Source organism: Lonchura striata, unplaced genomic scaffold (genome assembly GCF_046129695.1).
Source record: "Lonchura striata isolate bLonStr1 unplaced genomic scaffold, bLonStr1.mat Scaffold_132, whole genome shotgun sequence".
In the NCBI taxonomy this organism is placed as follows: domain Eukaryota; kingdom Metazoa; phylum Chordata; class Aves; order Passeriformes; family Estrildidae; genus Lonchura; species Lonchura striata.
This window is the reverse complement of record NW_027461093.1, coordinates 285,157-299,065: the sequence shown is the minus strand read 5'-3', so window position 1 is coordinate 299,065 and position 13,909 is coordinate 285,157. Positions and strand designations below refer to the sequence as shown.

The window sequence follows — 13,909 nt, the reverse complement described above, 5'->3', positions numbered from 1 at the left end:
AGCCCAGTTCATCCCCAGTACAGCCCAGTACAGCCCCAGTGCCCCTCCAGTCCCTCCCAGTACAGCCCAGTCCCTCCCAATACACCTGAGTTCATTCCCAGGCCCTCCCAGTTCCCCCCAGTTCCATCCATATCCCGCTCCAGTGTCCCCCAGCCTTCCCCACAGTGTTCCTGCCCATTGCGGGGCAGCGGCGCAGACGGAATGTCCTGCAGCCCAAACCTCCTGCTCCTGCCACACAGCGCCAGCCTTCTCCCCTCCTCCTCCTCTCCCAGCACGGCACAAATTCCAGCTCGGAGGAGGCTTCCCCAGAGAGGGCTCTGGCTCCTGTCTCAGCCCGAGTGTCCCTGCAGAGGAACAGGGCATCTTTCAGGCACTTCCACAAGCTCAGGGTTCCCATTTCATGGTGAATCTGGGATGAAAATGGCCTTTTTCAGAAAGACAAATGCAGAGGAGATGGATTAGAAATTATTTGGGAAAAGTGACCCTTCTTTCAGACAAAGTTCACCAAGTCATTGCCTGCATTTCTCCTTTTCAGATTCTTACAGTCATCTCCTGAAAGGTCCAGATTGTTCTGGTGCTTTTCATGAACTGATTGAAGTCTTGATATATATCAGTGCATGAGATGTGGAAGCTTCTAAAATGAACACAGAAACAAACTCCCTCTGTCAGTCCATTTTCATCTTCTACATCACTTTCAAGCTGTCCATGGGGATGTTGGAATGATTATCACACAGCTCTCCATTTCTGGCTGCAGACTCTGGAGATTCTTTCTCTGCATTCAGTCAGGCTTGCATTCCCTGACAATTCCTGGTAGCCCATCATGTTTTCTTAGGGTAGAACAATAACAGTGAAAATCTCACCAATGGCCCAACTGCCCAGCCCACAAGGAAAAGAAAGAACAAATTGTAAAATTTTTCAACTATTTGTCCCGCTTTTCTGCAAGAGTTGAGCTGCACACACGGTGTGGAAAGGCAAGAGAAGCTGCAGCTGATGGCACATCTTGTGACAGAAGCTGCTCAAACCTTCCTCGTTTTCCAGCCAAGGTTCTTGGAAACAGCAAACAGGACTGTGTAGAATATTCTAGGAAAACTGAAACAGCTTTTAAGAAATGAAATGAAAATGGAAAGAAAAAATCCAAGATGTTTTTCTCTGTTTATTTTTATGCTACCCTTTTCTATCTTTCACTACTTCTCCTTCCCACTAATTGCAAATGGATCTCACTTTTATAATCCACGACGTGGCAAGTTTTAGACAAGTTTTGAGGTTGTGTTTTTTTTTTTTTTGGATATCAGTGCTGGGGACTAAGTGCAGTGCTTGGGTCAGGTACAAATTCAGCATTCAGGGAATGTGCTCCAAGAGTGTTTGACCCTCAGCAGGGACAATGCACATTCCTGTGCCCCTGGGCAGGACTCCAGACTCTGGGTCTGGGCTGGACATGGCAAAGTTCCCGTGTTTGGACAGGCTCAGGGGCTGCCCCGGGGAGCGCGGGGCTGGGCACGGGGGCGAGCGGGCAGCGGACACACAGACACGGGGATACATGGACACGGGACAGATGGATACAGGGACACACGGACACGGGGAAACACAGACACGGGGACACACAGACACGGGGACACACGGACACGGGGACACACGGACATGGGGACACATGGACATGGACACACGGACACGGGGACACACGGACACGGGGACACATGGACATGGACACACGGACACGGGGACACAGGGACATCGAGCTTAAGCTGCAGCGGCAGCAGCAGCAGCGAAAGCAGCGAAAGCAGCGAAAGCAGCGAAAGCATCTGGCACTGGGGCGAGCTGGTGAGCGAGCGGGGCCAGCGGCAGAAGCCGGGCCGTGCCGGGCGGGGCTGAGCCGGGGCCCGGCAGGGTGGGAGCTGCCAGGATGCCTGGAGGGAGAGCGGGCGTGGGGCCAGCGCAGGGCGCAGAGCATCCCGGGCTGGCTGAGGGGTTCCCGACCCCCGGCACGGCATCAGCCCCACTGACGGCATCGTGCTCCTCCCGCAGCCCCACGGCACCAGCGCAGCCCTGGAGATCGCGCTGCTGGACAAGGTCTCCTCTGGCTGTGCTGGTGTCATTCAGCTCCAGGAGTGGCTTCAGCTCCCCGACAGCTTTGTGCTGGTGCTGGAGCATCCGGAGCGGTGCCAGGACCTGTCGGGTTTCCTGGCGGAGTGGGGGTTCCTGCCGGAGGAGGAGGCTCAGGGGCTGCTCCTCCAGGTGCTGGAGGCCGTGCGGCGCTGCCCCAGCTGCGGGGTCCTGCACAGGGACATCAAACCAGGGAACATCCTGCTCGACCTGGCCACCGGGCAGCTGACACTGATCAAATTTGGCTGTGGCACTTTCCTCCAAGACACAGCCTACACCCAGTTTGCAGGTGAGCCCTGCCAGGGGATGCTCCTGGGCATCTCATGGCCCAGCCGAGGTGCAGCACCGGGGCTTCCCCTATTGCAGCCAAGATGGGATTAATGCTGGAGCCAGGTTGATTTGTGTGGGCTGTGAGGGGGACCAACTCCCATCCCTGCCGACAGCCTTCAGCACCCACTGTGCCCTGGGCTGGGGCTGGAGCTGGGGCAGCCAGCCCGACAAAAACCCCCATGGAGGTAGCAGAGAGGGGGGTCTGACCCCATGCCCCAGACAGTTTGGTGTGCAGGTGAGAAAGGGCTTGGACTGCTCTGCTCCCCTTGTTTGCCTTGGCATATTAACATTTTGTGGGGCCATGCAAGCAGGGAGGAGAGGGGGTTTTCTCCACCACTGGGTGAGTTTCTTTTGTGTGTCATGGTTGTGCCTTCCCAGGGCTTCTACTGCCCTCTTACAGCACCAGTGGCTTCTTTTCCAGGCCTGAGTCTGTACACAAGTCCCAGGTGCTGGCGAGAGGGCAGCGGTCACACCGTGTGCCACTGGGGCAGCCCCCACATGCCCAGGGGTACTGGGGCCAGGCTCTGGGAGCAGCAGCATCCCCCTGATGAATGTATCTGTGTTCCACAGGAACCCTGTCCTACAGCCCACCAGAGTGGATCCACCACCAACACTACCATGGCGAGGCAGCGACGATCTGGTCCCTGGGCCTCCTGCTGCACCACCTGGTCATGGGGAAGCACCCGTTCAGGAGGGGCCAGGAGATATCTGGGAGCAGATCTTGTTCCCAGGATGGCTTTCTCAAGGTGGATCCTCATCTCTGGGCACAGGGGCAAAGCCAGGGCGGGGAGACAGCAGCAGCTCATGCGCATCCTGCTCTGGTAGCTGCTGAGGAGGTGGCACATGTCCTGTTCTCCTGCTCTCCTCCAAACAGAGAATCCATGGGGAAGTTTAGGCCCAGCTCTGGGCACACCCAGCATGGCGTGGGCACGGAAACAGGGGGCAACTTCTCCAAATGACTGGTGATTTCTGGTTTCTCTCCCCAGAGTGCCAGGATGTCATTAAGAGGGGTTTGTCCATGCAGCCCTTGAACAGGCCATCCTTAGAAGAGATTTTCCGTGATCCTTGGGTGCAGGGTGTTCCTCTGCCCTAGAAGATGGGAGAGATCCAAGTGCACAGTTGGATCCAGGGGCCTGGCAGGTAACAGCTCCACACATCTCTTGGCACTCAGTAGCAAAGCCAACCAGACAGGTTTTGTCCTGCCTGTAGCTCTGAGCAGGGATCAGCAGAAGGGAAGACGCAGCTCATGGGCTGGAGCTGAGCTGGAGACCTGGTGTGGCAAGCACTGGGGCCCACCATCCCCCTGGTTTTGCTTGCCATGGTTCATGGATGGCTGGGGCCCTGGGCAGAGCCCTGACAGCCTGGTCTGGCCCAGGGAAGGAGAAGGAGCCCCTCGAGAAGCTGTCCCAGGTGGGGCTGCTGCTGCTGGGGACAGTGAGGATGACGTCAAGGATGACAACCTCTTGCTCCACCTGGTCTCTGGCAGGCTGGAGATGGTGGACTTTGATTCTGACACCTTCTCCAAAGCCAGGTTCCACAGGGAATTTGCAGATGAGTCCACACACAGGGGGATGCTCCCAGATTTGGGCATTGTGCAGCCTGTCTGGGAACCAAAGGTTCCCCCTTTGCTGGGGCGGATGCAGCTGATCCTTCAGTCGGCTGCCAGGCTGCTTTTGGAAGGGCTGGGGACATGGGCTGGGGTGGATATGAAATGGGAGTGAGCTCCTGGCCCTGCCAACAGCCCCCAGCACCCACCGTGCCCCGGGCTGGGGCTGGGCTGGGGCAGCCAGCCTGACACAAACAAACCCCCATGGTGGGAGCAGAGGTGGGACTCCAGACCCTGTGCAGGGGCTGCTTTGCTTTGCAGGCAAAGGAGGGCTTGGGCTGCTCCACTGCCCTTGTTTGCTTTGGGATCACCATGGGGGCAGTGCAGGGGAAGGGAGAAAGCCTGGGATTCCCTCACCCATGGTGGGTTTTTCCCTGGCATGCAGGGGTTGGGCCTTCCTTAGGGCCCTGACAGAGATAAGATTTTTGACCTTTTTTCTTGTTCCCCTTTTTGTCTGTAACCTATTTTCCATAATTTGATGTTTGTTTTTCTAGAGGAAGCGTTTCAGGTGGAGTCCAGTCTGGATCAGGACGTGCTTGGGAGCAGCTGCAGCGTGGATGGGCCGTGCCCTTGGAGAAGGCTGAGGGCATCGTTTGGGAGCAGCTTTTCTTCCAGCGGGGGATGGCGTGAGGTGGGTCCTGTCTGCTGGGGATGGTGGGATCAGAGCTCTGGGGAGATGGCAGCGAGCACAGGAGCGTCCTGCTCTGGGCAGCTGCTGAGGGCTGGAGGTGCCGTGGCCGGCTGCAGGCTGGGCACATGTCCTGCCCTCCTGCTCTGCTCCCAAAGGCAGCAGTGATGGGCAGCTCTGGGCACAGCTCTGGCACGGCCAGCATGGCCTGGGCACCGCGGGCGGCTGGGACAAGGGGACAGGAGCCTTCAGCTGACGGGGCTTTCTGGTTTCTCTCCTTGCAGCCGGGCTCTGCGGGTGCTGAGGCTGCTCTGGGCTCTGCCAGGGCCCTGCTGGAGCTCAGCACCGGGCTGCAATCAGCCAAAGGAGAAATGAGGTGCCCTGCAGCACAGACTGGCTTGAGCATTTTAGCAATACAGCTCAAGAAAACATGCAGCCACCCAAAAAATAAACTTGTTCAATAACTTCTGAAATGAAATCAATCTGGGACGACCCCAAATGACTTTTTGCAGCTTGCTCAAGCTGTAGCTCAGCCCTTCTCTGAACTGTTCTCTCCCCCACCTGCCTTTTACTTCCCAGCTGCTCCCTCTTTTCCCCCAGTGAGTTCCCAGCCCATTCCAGTCTCCATCACACTGTTGCGTTCCTTGTTGCCCCTCCCCATGAGGAAGGCTGAGCCCCAGGCTTAGGGACTCATCCTGTCACTGGCTGAGGAGCAGCAATGTCTCAGAGGTCTGGTGGGATTTTAGTGTCATTCAGAGCTTCTCTCCAGCCCCCAGCTCTCCTCACTGCTGAGTTCCTGCTCCCTTTTCCTCGTCCTTGCAGCAGGATGAGCTCTGTGAATCCCCTGGAACCTCCCCACTCTTTCCAGCCCACGCACCCACCTCAGTTAGGCTGAAGCTGCAGCTTCTCTGTCCCCTCTGGCACACCAGTGCAGTCCCCTGTGCGGGGAGCCCCAGCCCCAGAGCACAGCACTCAGCAGTGCAGTCGGGGCTGGAGCAGCTGCCCTGCAGCCCTGGCTTGGCTCTTTGTGGCAGGGAATGCTCCCTGTTTGCAGCTGTCCCTGCAGGATGGCCCCAGGGCAGAGCCCAGCCGGGCTCCCACTGCAGCCCCTGAAGCTTGGGGCAGCTAGTGGTCCCAGAGCTGAGGTTCCCAGGGAGCTCCCGGAGCTGTGCCTCGCACTCTGTTGCCGTGTGTCACCGTGCAGGCTGGCTTGTACGGGGTGAATGTACCAGCCCTGCTTTGACTGACAGGGGCCGGGCCCATCACATCTCTCCCAAGGCTGCAGGCATTGCCCAGGCCAGAATCTGAAGGGGCACAGAGATCAGAGCAGTGAAATCATCCAGACCGGGTTTTCAAAGGCCCTTTAGAAGGAAGGGCTTGAGAATAAACGTGCTCTGTTTGCCACACAAACATCAGGGTGAGTGGTCTCTTTGGCTCCAACCCACTTTCCTCCCTGAGCCAACGTTACCTTCTCCCTCACACGTCCCCCTCGTGCCTTCCCACTGCCTTGTCCTGTCAGGGCTTCCGCAGCCCCTCATCCCTTCATGGCCCCGTCCCCTCAGGGTCTCCCCAGCCCGGCCAACCTGCCCGGCTGCAGCGACGCAGCCCCACAGGAGCTCCAGAGGAGCCCCACCAAGAGGCACCTGGGAGCCCTCAGCAATCCAGCCAGCAACACACGGGCAGGAGGACACGGATGGCGCTTCCTGCCTGGGACAGGGCTTGTGGCCATCTCCAGGCACCGCTCTCACAGTGATCCCCACAGCTCCAGCCCCTGCCCATCTGCTCTGTGGGCAGCACGGAGGCTTCAGCAGAACCACCAAAGGCCAAGGGGCTTCTGGCCATTTTCCCTGCAACCCTGCAAGCCTGGGCAGCTTGCTGAGCCCAGGAACCATTTTCTCCCTCTTCCCCTAGGCCCTGCAGAGCCTGGGCAGCCAAAGAAAGATCCTGGGAGTCTGTCTATAGCAACACATCCTATATTAACATGCTAAAAAAAAACAAAAAGAAAGAAAAGAACAATCTTAACGAAACAAAACATTCCTGCTGGCTCAGGTGGCCCCAGCAGACAGAGCCTCTGGAATCAGCTCTCTGCAGAGCTCCAGCAGCGCAGCCAGCCGAGCCCCGACAGACGAGGCCGTCTCCTCCATGCCCTGCAGAGTCGATCACGCAGGCTGTCAAAGATGGAATATGGAGCTCTCTCTGCTTCCTGGACGATGTACGGTGTTTGAACTGCCAGGCTTGCGACGTCGACACTGATGTCATTGGCTGTGCCTTCAAGGGCTGAAAGAGAGAGGAACAGAGCCATGGTCAGTTCCCACATCTGAGGGGACCCGAGGGGACTCTGTGCCAGGGCCATCCCAGCGGGCTCTGGCCATGGCCAGCAGGGAGCAGGGACCAGCTGGATCAGCCCGAAGCTGCTGGCCACGAATCCCCCAGGTGCCCTGAAAGCTCTGTGTGCTCTGCCCACGCCGGCCCTGGTCCACACAGGGAGCAGAGCCCTCCGCAGCCGGGGCAGGGCTCGCAGCTCCCCCGGCAGCCCCCGCTGGCAGCCCGCTGCCCTTGGTCACCCTCAGAGAGGAGCTGGAGCTCTTCCTTCCTCCCCCTCAGGTACCGCCCGGCCATCCCTGGGAACACAGAGCCTGTCAGGCCCAGGGCACAGCTCCCTGCCAGCGGCGCCGCCAGCCCTGTGCCCACACGCCCTCCTGGCCCGGCTCGTGGCTCACCCATGAACCTGACGGCCGCCTCTCGCAGGGGCTCCTGTGGGCTCTGCAGGTAGGGCAGGGCCCGGCGCAGGTGCTCGGCCATGCTGCTGCTGTCCTCTGCCAGCTGGAGAGAGCGGCAGGAGGGAAGGGTTGGCCCCGCAGCCCCCCGGGCCGGGGCTCCATGGGCACCCGGCTGGGGCCGCAGGAGCCTGGAGCAGAGCCCGCGCGGCCTCGGGCTGCAGCAGCGGGCAGGGGCACAGCTGCCAGCCCGCACACCGAGCACCGCGCTCAGGGGCTGCTCCAGGCTGGGGCTGCGGCTTCCCGGCCCTCCTTACCAGGCACTCGGGGAACTGCCACAGCTTCTGGTTCTTCACCAGCTGTTCAAGGTCCCTCCTCTTGAGGAACTCGGTCGCACAAAGCAGTGTTTCCTGAGAAGCCTGGAGAGCAGCAGAGACGCGGAGATGGCCCCACAGCCCAGGGCGCAGGACCCCGTCCCTGTGCCAAGGCCAGCAGGAGCTGCAGCCTGCGAGGCGCCAGGGCAGGGCCAGCCCAGCCCCTGCCAGGGGCCAGCGGCAGCTGCCGAGTCCTCACCTCTGCCACTCGCTGGTTCTCATCGTGGCAGTGGAAGAAGAGTGGTACCAGGCTCTGGCGCACGTGTGCCTTGAGGACCTTTTTTTCCTCTTCCGGAAAAAAATCCAGCATCTCTCGGAAGATAAACAGGGAGCACAACTGCACCTGGCTGTCCTCCTGTATGAAAGGAAGGAAGAAAGACCTCAGCGTCAGCTGCTTCAGGCCCACCTGGGCACAGCCTGTGAGTGCACAGGGCACAAAGTGTGCGGGCAGCACCCACTGGCCGTGGCTGGAGGGGCAGAGCCTTACGTTATCAAAGAGTGGCAGGAGCGCCTCAGCCAGCTGCAGGGCGAGGGCGCTGGTTACTGGGGCACCATTGCAGAAAAATAACGCTCTGAGGAGAACCGTGGTCATCCTGAGCATGGTGCTGTCATCTTCGTGCAGGAGCTCCACGAGCCTTTCATGCAGGCTCCACATCCTTATGGCCATCTACTTGTGGGACACAAGTGTGTGAAACACCATCCTGCTGCCACAGGGCCCAGGGGCCACAGGCCTGTGCCAAAGCCCTGGGGCAGCTGCAGCAGGAGGCAGGAGAGCTGGCAGCAGCTGCCCCAGTGCCCCAAGGCCAGCCAAGCCCCAGGGACTGCCTTCCCCAGCCCCACGCTGGCAGCACGGCTTCAGCCCCTGCGCTCTTCTCACCGAGACACTGGTGGTGCCGAGCGCCACGAGGCCTCGGAGTGCCAAGCGACGCCTCCCCCTGCACTCGCTCTGCAGGTGCTTGGACAAGAACTGCAGGAGGCTGTCACGGCACTCACTCACATTCAGGTGCTCCAGGATCTGAAAGGCACAGGCCGGTGACGGGGGAGCGGCCGGCGGGAGCCCAGAACCGCCCAGGGCCGGGCCCAGGCAGCAGCACAGGGCGCGGGCTCCGTCCCAGGCACTGCGGCCAAGAGAGGGCAGAGAGCCGGGAGGCAGCTCAGCGAGGCAGCGCCGGCCTTCGGCCTCACCTCCACAAGGAATGCCAGGGCGGCCAAATCCCGGCACGGCATGTCCTTGCTGAGCAGCCCGAGCAGGTGGAACGCAATCGCGGAACACGCGGCTTCGGATGCGCGGTGCATTTCTCTGACAGGAGGAAACACGAGTCAAAGCCCTCAGCCAGCGGGGGCAAACCTCTCCCAGGACTGCCTCACAGAGGTCTGGCCTTTCTCCACCACCCTGCAAGGGGCAGCTGAGCCCTCTGGGAGGTTGCTGCTCTTGGGCACGCTCCTCTCCCAGCCTTTTGCAGCCTCCTTGGCCATCCCTTGGTGACAAGGCCTTCTGGCCCACGGCCACAGGGACTGTGTGGGGCACCTCGGGCACAGGGCACACATGCCGGGGACAGCTGGGGAGCAGGGGGTCTCACCTGGCCAGCACGCCCACAGCACAGTGGTGGGTGTCAGCACAGAGCAGTGTGTCCCAGCCACGCTTGTCTTCCATGGCCACCACCACATCCTCATAGTGCAGTCGGCAGAGCAGGGCCTTCAGGGTCTGCTCTGCAAAGCTGTGCACAGAGCAAAGCCCAGGTCACGCTGGGAGCACTGGCCCTGCCCTGGGCACATGGCAGGGACAGGAGGACTGGCATGGAGCACCTGCTGGGGCTGGTGGCAAGGCCGTGTTGCTGCTGGCATCCCTTCCAGAACGTATCGACCTCCTCTGGCACATCCAGAGTGCTGAAGAGCACTTGGAAGAGCAGATGCACAAAGAGGCCGGGGAAATGCACGGTGACTACATGTGGCACACAGGGCAGCTGGAGGATCTTCCACATCACCACGGTTGCCTGCAAAGGACAGAGCAGCCCGAGACAGCGCTCAGTGCCGAGGTGTCCATGTGGTAGAGCCTGAGCACGGGAGGGAGAGGCCCGGAGAGACGCAGGGGGAGCACCGGGCCTGGTGGCCCTGGAGCTGCCCCGAGGCCAGGTTTCAGCCCAGCGCCTGAGGCAGGGAAACGCCGAGGGGGAGGGAGGATGGAGAGCTGCTGGAGAGGTGGCCTTGGGGCCAGCAAAGGCAGAAACTCACAGCCAGGGCAAGGACAGCCGTGTGGTCCCCATCGCAGGTGCACGTGCTGTGCTCTGGCCAGCTCCCCAGCACATCGAGGAGCACGAGCATGGCCGGCTCTGCAGTCCTCAGCGAGCACATGATGCTCTTCCACATGGCCAGAGCAGCTCTGTGGGGTCAGAACTCTGTCTCAGAGGAGTCTGGGACACAGCAGCGTGGCCTGGGCGGCAGCGGGGAGCTGAGCTGCTCTGCCAGCCCTGCCTCTGCCCACTGCCCCTCACTGGCAGCAGGCAGGCAGCCCAGCCCTGTGGGCACTGGCCCCTGAGGGGCAGGGGGAAAGCATGGCAGCACGCTGGGGGGCTGGCAGGGGCCAGGGCTGGCAAAGGGAGCAGCCAGAGGGCCCTGGAATTCTCTGTGTCAGACACCTGGGACAGGCTGCACAGGGGGAAGGGCTGCTGAGCCCTGAGCCCTCTGGGCAGGTGGGCCCCGTACCTGTCACACAATGGGGCCACACGCAGGAGAGCCATCACCACGTCAGAGGGCTGTGCCTCTGTCAGATCCAGAAGGGGCCTGTACAGATTGTATTCAGGAAACTCATTGTCCATGAGCCACTGGTGGATGTACCTCACCATGGCGGGCACCTGAAGAAGGAAGGGGAGACTTGGAAAGCTACTGGAGGAAGGAATGTGCCCAGCTGCCCCAGAGAAGTGCTTCCCTTGCCACCACACTGCCATGGCCTCAAAGGCTCCCAGGGAGCAGCAGGCGTGGCTTGGGAGGCCAAGCAATTGCTGGGAGAAGAATAGCCAGGCCACAGGCTGCTTACTTGCTTTGGGCTGGAAGGACCCTCCTCCACAAGCATATCCAGCAGGGCAGCGCTGGTCTTGGTTTTGAAGATGGGAGAGTACGCTCTGAGCACGGTGCCCATGGCGCTGCTCTCTTCCTCCCGAATCCTCTTCATGAATTTGCAAACCATCTGCAGCAGAAGGGCAAGAAGCCCGGGATGCTGCATGGAGTGCTCCGAGCACAGTGCTGGGCTGAGCAGTGCCAGCAGGCCCAGCCCAGGTGGGGATGGCTGCAGGTACCTGCGCTGTTCTGCGGAAGCGGCCACGGGTGCGTTCCTGCTCTCGTGTGCGCTGCACGGCTGCACCTGGCAAAGAGCGAGCGCAGCCCGAGCTGAGGGGCTGCGGGAGAGGCCGGAGAACACAGCCCAGCCCTGCGCTGCCCAGGCAGGGACAGCCCCACGACAGCCCAGGGCACGGAGCACGGCTGTGGGGTGTCTGCCCGGCCCCTATTCCATCCTGTCCATGGGCATGGCCCCAGGGGATGGCATGGCATGGCATGGCATGGCATGGCATGGCATGGCATGGCATGGCATGGCATGGCATGGCATGGCATGGCATGGGGCCAAGCTGGCTGCAGGCACCAGCCCTGTGGCCCAGCTCTGCCACTCACCCTTCTGCGGTGGCTGGAACTGCTCCAGCTCTTCAGGCTGCTGTGCTGGGGCAGCTCCAGGGCCTTCTTTCTCCTCCTTCCCCCAGGCTAGTGTGGGCACGCTCGCAGGTCTGTGCTCTACGTCACTGCCTGGATTCATGGCTGCTTGCAGAAGGTAAAAAGGAAAAGGTCCAAGTCAGCAAGTGCTGCAGTCGTGCCTTGAGGGCACCTGCAAGAGTGAAGACTTGGCAAGGCTACAGGACGGCAAGTCCTGCACTCTGGTCCTGGGGGCTCCAGCCACAAGGACAGGAGACTCCTGTCAAGGGCAGTGAAAAGCAAATGCCACAGTCTGCCCTCGAGGGCAGCTGCAGAAGAGATGCCTCGGGAAGGCCAGGGGTCACCAAGTGCTCTGGTCTGGCCACGAGCTCACCTGCAGGAGTAATACCTCGGGAAAGCTCCGGGTCAGCAAAGAACGAGTGGCTGTGTGAGGGCTCCTCACAGCACCGCTCTCTCGCGTCCTCTCTCGTCGTGTGCACCGAGCACTGTGGAGTGTAACTGTAACTTGTAACTGCCAAGACCGCTGCCAGAGCGTGTCACCAAGGGCCCTTGGAATCCCTGCCCCGTTCCATTCCACGGTGACCATGCTGCACCGTGTCACCAAGGGCCCTTGGATCCCCTGTCCCGTTCCATTCCACAGTGACCATGCTGCACCGTGTCACCAAGGGCCCTTGCACGCACTGCCACCTGCCCTGGGGCCACCCCCAGCCCCCCAGAGTGGCCCAGGGTGGAAGGAATGCCTTGCCCCAGGTGTGTCAGACAGCCCAACAGGATCTTTAGGAAGGGCTCAGCCCATCAGCAAACGCTGCCCTGCTCTGCGGGCTCAGAGCAGCAGGAGCCCCCGCAGCTGCCGACGCAGCCGCGGCGGGAAGGGCACGGGGCCTCCACAGAAGCTGGCACGGCCTCCTCGGGACACGTCCCACATGGTGGCCATCCTAAGCACGGCCGTGGGACACAGACCAGGAACGTGTGGGCCAGGGCAGGAATGCTGCTCTGAGCCCTGGGGCCCGGGCAGCGCTGACAGCAGCAGGTGAGGCACAGTCCCCGCCCAAGCAGAGTTCCCCCAAGCCCTGGCAGCACCGGTGCCCGTCTCCTGCCCAGAAACCTGTGCCCCAAAAGGGCTTCTCTGCCCGAGGGAAGCCAAAGCTGGTGTGCACTGGGGGCTGTGCTCCGTCCTACAGGGGCTGTTGGGAGCAGCACCTGGAGCAACTGGTGGCAACACTTGGTGCGTGTCAGATGTTGTTGCTCCTTCCTGGGATGATTTTTTCATGGAAGGGATTAGCAGCAGCACAGAAACACCAACAGCTACTGAACTTCACAGGACAAAGAGACTCCACCAAAACACTGTCATGTTTCCTTGTGCTTTTGTGTCTTTCTTGCACTCTGAAAGAAGAAGAATTGGCCCAAGCCCTGCTATTCAAATCTCCAGCTGCTGTGTGTCTGCCTGTGGCAGCTCCCTGCAAACACAACTGGCTACCTGCTCAGCTGGGCAATGGACAGCCACAAACAGGGAGGGCCCTGGTGAACATCTCTTTGGTCTCGTGGGGCAGCGAGGGCACAGGAGACAAAGACTGCTCCTCCCGAGTTCATGGGGCAACAGAGAGATTTTATTTCCCAAGCCCCCCCTTACACAGGGCATTTGAAAGACCAGGCCTGGAAGCTCTCATTGGTTTGAGCTCCATGCCCCTTCAGGTTCTGGCCCGTGAGGTGCCTGCAGTTTTGGGAGATATTTGATTGGTCAAGACCCCTGTCAATCATGGTAACACCTCACCCTTCTTTTCTTTATAAAATTCTGTGTATTGTTCTCTGTCACCCATCTGCAAGGGCCCTTTGCCAACATGCTGACAGAGGACAGCGTGCATCTAATTTGCACTGGAGCTGCAGCATTCCCCTCCAGGAACTGTTAGGGGAGAACTCAGGCCACAGGCATAATGCTTCTTGGTTACAAATTGAACTTATCTCTAAAAGCAGAAAGCTATTTAACCCTGAGCCCATTTAACCCTTAGAGAAAAACCCAATTTTAAAAAACAACCTTTAAGCACTTGATCCCTTGGGGAAAAACTGAACTCCCAGAAAACAATCTGTAAACAGAAAAACTGTTTGTAAACATGAGAAATAATTTGTAAACAAATCAAGTCCTTATATGAACTGTCCATGAGGCAGGTGATCATTTGTAATGCTGTCTGTGGTTTCCAGTGTCCATATTTTAGGCAGCTGTATTGTACTGTTGTAGGATTTATTGTAAAACATGAGAACAGACTCAGAGGGGAGGAGGGTGTACCCTCAATCCAACCCCTTTCCCCTTTTTTCGTTGTCTAAGAAATAATAATAGGATTAGAACATGGATTTTGAATACTATTAACTTATGCAAAATTTCATCCACGTTTACTGATAATATTTTTCTTTACCAGCCAGGTTCAGGGCAAAGAACTTGATTGGGAGATGTTTTGATCAG

The 13,909-nt window shown here is 59.6% G+C and overlaps 1 protein-coding gene across 1 annotated transcript in view; it reads right to left on the bottom strand.

Moving 5' to 3' along the window:
• LOC110472376 (uncharacterized) overlaps nucleotides 1–13,909 on the bottom strand; it is a 259,016-nt gene that overhangs the window by 144,222 nt on the left and 100,885 nt on the right. Inside the window, 1 exon segment of the mRNA XM_077790622.1 lies at nucleotides 5,158–5,199. Within this exon segment, the coding sequence (XP_077646748.1) occupies nucleotides 5,158–5,199 (42 nt within the window).